We start from the raw sequence: 5,660 nt of genomic DNA on the forward strand, positions 1-5,660 counted from the left end.
GGATCTTAGGCACGCATGCACACGCGCCCGGCGTGAGCTTTAAGCCACCAGGTCCAGGACTTGAACCGCGGTCGACTACGTGGGAGTCCAGCGACATAGCCATTACACTAACTGCTGGTTCCCTAATCAACACATTCTTAAGACTGGATATTCTTCCCACCAATGTTCATTTTTACTAGGTGTCAGATGAGCAGGATTGATGCAAAGTCCTTTATCTAAAAAGAAAAAATGTTGACCTTGCATGTTGACAGTTTTTGGCGATTGAAAGTGAACATTTTACATACGAGACTTGATTCCAGCACTGGCTAGGGTGGTGGGGTCAGCTGCTGTATGTTTCTGGGTGGCGTCACCATTTTGGATCTGTTTCTCCCTCTAGATTTGGCAGTGGCATATACCCGGGCCATCATGGGCAGCGGCAAAGAAGATTACACTGGCAAGGATGTACTGATTCTGGGAGGTGGAGACGGCGGCATATTATGTGAAATAGTCAAATTGAAACCAAAGATGGTCACTATGGTAGAGATATCCTTTGTCGTATAAGAGAGCAAGTTCAGTGGGCTATTGTTTCCTTCTTTCCTTTCATATCTTAAAACTTGAGTTAATGCCACCACAAGCTCAGGCAAACTTGTCAGCGACTGCCTTGAAGAAACATTTCAGTTTTATACCAGTAGTCTTTTATGTGGCCACCGACAAAGAAGCCAGCATAATCTGTGAGGTCGTCAGGAAAGTCATACCGTGTTTTTCTGATCGAAGAGCCAGTAACTTTGGCACCATGTCTACTGCTCAGCAGTTGTCCAAATAGCTTCCCGAAGACAGTTCATGAGAAGAAACGTCAGTTCCTTTTCATTGTCTTTAGTGTGAAATAAAATCACCGTTTTAGTCATCTTTTTTTGTTTACTCTTGATATCCAAATTAGTATTATACAACGAATATGTTTGTCTTAACCTTTTCTTTAAAATGTTACTATTTCACAATTCTTTGATATATCTAAATTCTCCTTAACCAGTTTTGGACATTGACCAAATGGTGATTGATGGATGTAAGAAATACATGCGAAAAACGTGTGGTGACGTCTTAGACAATCTTAAGGGAGACTGCTATCAGGTAACTGCGTTTTTTTGGTTAACACATAAGTCAACTGATAATGTTTTGTTATTGATCAGAATTCTGCCTTCTTAAAACAGCTGTTAGTATAATTAGTTAAGAAGATAAGTAGATTTGTTTCTTTATGTGAGTTATATGAATATTTGCAGTTAGGCTAGGTATATACAGATAAAAACAAGACCACCCATTCCAAATCTTCTGAATTGATAAATACCAATTCTAGAATAAAAGATATTGTGTACCTTTTTATGATCTGGTAACTATGCTACCTTTTGTCTTTCTGTCCTAAAAAAATCTTTAAGCCTAGGTCTTTCAGAGGAATGTATATTTCATTGGTACATGAAGGTGATTAAAATGTTTGAGGGAGGAAAATTTGCTCCTTGCTAATAAGCAGTTATTTTCTGTCCTGAACTCTACTGTGCTAAAAGTTGACTCATCAGTGCTGGTTAGAGCAAGATACCAAACAAACACTTTAAAGACTCTTAAATGTGTATCTCCAGATTTATAAACAATTTAGATTTGAGATTTAATTTGTTCAAATGTAAATTACTTAATCCCCCCTTCTTTCCTAATGTGTGTGCATCTAAATTTGATCTCATGATATGTGTATCTTAATTTTTTAAGTTGAGAGAAAAATGATAGCTACATTAAAAATCAGCTGTGGTGGTTTTGTGAGCAGAAGGGAAAGAAAGATACATATTTAGCTTACACAGGTATTTGAAAAGGGATGAGGGGACCAGAAGATAGCATAGCAGTTATATCGCGGGATTCCCACATGGCCATCTGTGGTTTGGGTCCCGGACCCAGTGGCTTGAAACTCACATTGGGCACATGTGCCCAATGGGACACATTGGGCACATGGGCCCAAGGTTCTAGGGGAAGAACAAAGGAGAAAGGATTGCAGAGTGGCCAACTCCCCCCGGGGTGTGTGTATGTGTGTATGTGTGTGTGTGTGAGTGAGTTCTTGCTTTCTGTCTCTCTCTGCCTTTCTGGTGAGTGCATGTACCCTAATAGCAAAAATCTCTGGGGAAAACAAAAGGAGGAAGGGAGGAATTTGATTCTTTGAGCATGGCAACATTGGTAAGTGAGCTCAAAGTTACCATTGTTTGCAAATAATGTGCCAAACCCTGGTCTGCTGTGTTTAATCCTCATATCTGTACCTAGAGATTAATATTTCTGTTATATGGGTGAAGTTCAAGTGTTTAAAGGGAATTTATTTAAGATAACTTTAGGAGAGGGATTTCTCTCTCTCTCGCTCCTTATGTGGCTTTCTTTCTTTTTTTTTTTTTTTCTCCCAGGTTTTTGCCGTTGGACTCGTGTGCTCACTGGAGAGAGACAGGGAGAGATATTAAGAGGGAAAGTGAGAAATCACCCCCTGAGGATGGCTATGCCACAGTCCCCTCTCCTGCATTCTCCTCGGTTTCGACTATGTATGCACATATACCTGGCTTGATTTTCAACCCTCCAGGCCTGGGACTTAAACTGCAGTTAGCCATGTGGGAGTTCACTGCCTGAACTATGACACCACCTGTGGTTTTGTTTGTTTGTTTGTTTAACTGAGTTAAGGGTGGAAAAACAAATAAACAACAGAACCTCAGACCAAAGCAGCAGGACAGCTGAGCTGTTGATTGTTATTAGAGGCCGGATATTAGTGAGATTTATTAATGGTGTTGGAAAGCAATTTCTGGTCTCAGAGCTGACCAAATGAGGAAGGGCACCAAGGACAGTGAGGACTGAAACTGCTGGATGTTTGAGGCAAGGGAAACACGTAGTGCTGTTACTTACAGACACTTGAGGAAACTGGAAATTGGGGCCCCGGTGCCTTTTCTTTTTCTTTTCTTTTCTTTTTTTTTTTGAGAGATTTTTGCTATAGGGTATGTGTGCTTGCCAGAAAGATAGAGAGACAGCAAGTGAGAAATCATCCCCCATGGGGAGATGGCCACACCACAATTCCTTCTCCTCCATTCTCCTCTCAGGATCTTGAGCACGCACACACATGCACCATGCACCCAGTGTGAGTTAAACCCACTGGGTCTGGGACTCGACCCTTAGTCGACTACATGGGAGGTTCAGCGACAGCCATTACGCCAACTGTTGGTCCCACCACAATGCCTTTTTTTCCCTCTGCTTTCTGTGTGGAACAGCACAGCTACCAGTGGGAGCCTGGAAAAGTCTTCTGAGGCTGAGAGTTCTGAAACCCTCAAGGAGTTGGGGTGGGGGAAGTGCCTTGTCTGTGTAGTTGGACTAGAAGAGAGGCCACCCAGCCACCTTCGCCTGGGACAGGCAAGCCCCTTGGCCATTAAAAAGATTCCAGGTCTTAGCAGCTGTTTATCATTTGCAAAACAGATGAGTACTGTTCAATATATTTTAGAAAATAGAAAATGTTCTAAAGCTCCTCCCTTTTTAAAATAATGGTAGAATAACCTCAATGCTAAAATCAAGGTCATAAATGAAAACTATGGATTGATTTTTATGTAAGTACAAAATTTCCAAGTAGACTAGTAAGTTAAATCTAGCCAGGTTGTTTAAAGAATTGAGTAGGATTTAGTCAAGACATGAAAAGATGTGAATTTTAAGTAATGTTGTATTATAATTCATTATATGAATAAAGAAAAATATTAACAGATGACAAGGAATTTGATCATATTTAGTGGAGTTTTTTTTTTAGGATTTTGCCATAGGGCATGTGTGATCTCACCAGAGAGACATACAGTGAGAGGGAAAGTAAGAAATTACCCCCTGGGGGGGGATGGCCAAGACACAATTCCTTCTCCTTCATAATCCTTCTGGGATTTGGTGAATGCATACACACATACCCAGCATGAATTTCAAATTGCTAGGTCCGGGACTTGAACTGTGGTCAGCCATGTGGGAGTCTATGCCTGTTGGTGACTCAGAAAGTTCATGTGATGACATTAACAACTTGATAAAATTTTTTTGGGGGGAGAGGTTTTCGCTATAGGGTGTGTGCGCTCGCCAGCCAGACAGAGAGAGACATAGAGACAGAAAGTGATAAATCACCCCCCAGGGGGGGTGGTCATGCTGTTATTCCTTCTCCTCCATTCTCCTCTTGGGATCTTGGGCACGCACGCACACGTGCCCGGCGTGAGTTTTAAGCCACCGGGTCCGGGACACGAACCGCGGTTGACTATGTGGGAGTCCAGTGACATAGCCATTACGCTAACTGCTGGTTCCCGACAACTTGATAAAATTGAGAGGGACAATATGCCATACTTGGGGGGACAGGCAGAATGATTCAAGGAAATAAGCCTTCGCATGCTTTGCCATTTGGAGTGTGAATTGCTATCAAAACTAAAAATAGAAATACACCTGGCTTTTTACCTGGGCAACCCAGTGCTTGAATACCTAGCTCATAGACATAAAGACGCATGGAGGCCATACATGAAAAGGCTAAGGTTTGGTGATGACGAGAGTAGAGCATTTTTAGTGGAATGATGTATTTTGAAAAAAATGTTGTCATTTCTCAGATGTTAGCTGAGATTATCCAAGTTCAGAATGGTGTATGTGACCCAAGTTTTACAAAAGAGAGCACACATTTGTGTTTATGTGTAGGTGAGTATAAAAATCTATGAGCATATGGAAAAATTATGAGCATATCAATGGAGATTAAAACGTTGTGTGTCAGAACCGGCAGGTAGAATGGTGAACAAAGCACTGGACTCCCAACATGGCCAACTGATTCGAGTACCAGACCTTACAGCTTGCTTTCTCACTTCCCCACCCCCCTTCTTTCTCTCTGTGGTGAGTACATGTGCCCTATAACAAATTAAAAAATAATAATGATAAATAAAATTAAATAATTTTATTTTTTTAAAGAAAATTATTTTATTTAACTTTATTTATTTATTGTAATTTGGCCAAAGAGGGACTGAGTGAGAGAGAAAGAGAAGGAACGTGAGAAAACAAGCTGCCAGGTTTGGGACTTGAAGTGTGGTCGTCCACATGGCAGTCCAGCACCATTAACCACCATGCCACCTGCTGGCCCCCTAAATAAATAATTCTTTTAAAAATGTGGATTGAAGGAACCTGGGATAAAAATATATGGGTGTGGACCTGCCGATGGTGAACAGTTCCTGAGTTGGGGGGCGAGGATTAAAGAAAAGACAAGAAGACAGGATAGAAATGGGAGGACTGCCAGTCAGTACTGGTCAGCCACGAGTTAAGTTTATTGCTGTGTTTTATACAGAAACATTTGGCTTCCTTAACGTGGGACTCAAAAGTCCTTGCTGAGTTTATCAGGTTGTTGCAACAATACTTGGAACATTCTGCACGTAACAATTTAGACACCCAAGGTTAGGTCTAGACAATAACCTTGGTCTCCATCTAGTGGTCACATCCTACACGTTCCTCAAGTCTCCTTCTTGGCTCCCCACATATGGGTTGGGGGACCAGCAGATGGCGTAATGGCTATGTCGCTGGACTCCCATTTTGTCTACTGCTGTTCAAATCCTGGACCCGGTGGCTTAAACTCTTGCAGGGCGCATGTGCGTGCATGCCCAAGATCCCGAGAAGAGAATGGAGAAGGGATTGTGGTG

General features: G+C 41.8%; 1 protein-coding gene across 1 annotated transcript in view; it reads left to right on the plus strand.

The window, feature by feature from the left end:
• The window catches only part of SMS (spermine synthase), a 32,513-nt gene that overhangs the window by 11,144 nt on the left and 15,709 nt on the right, over nt 1-5,660 (plus strand). Inside the window, exons 5-6 of the mRNA XM_027771116.1 lie at nt 377-522; nt 1,015-1,104. Of these exons, the coding sequence (XP_027626917.1) occupies nt 377-522; nt 1,015-1,104 (236 nt within the window). The remainder of the gene's footprint in view (nt 1-376; nt 523-1,014; nt 1,105-5,660) is intronic.

Source organism: Tupaia chinensis, unplaced genomic scaffold (genome assembly GCF_000334495.1).
Source record: "Tupaia chinensis unplaced genomic scaffold, TupChi_1.0 Scaffold000184_1, whole genome shotgun sequence".
Taxonomy (NCBI): Eukaryota; Metazoa; Chordata; class Mammalia; order Scandentia; family Tupaiidae; genus Tupaia; species Tupaia belangeri.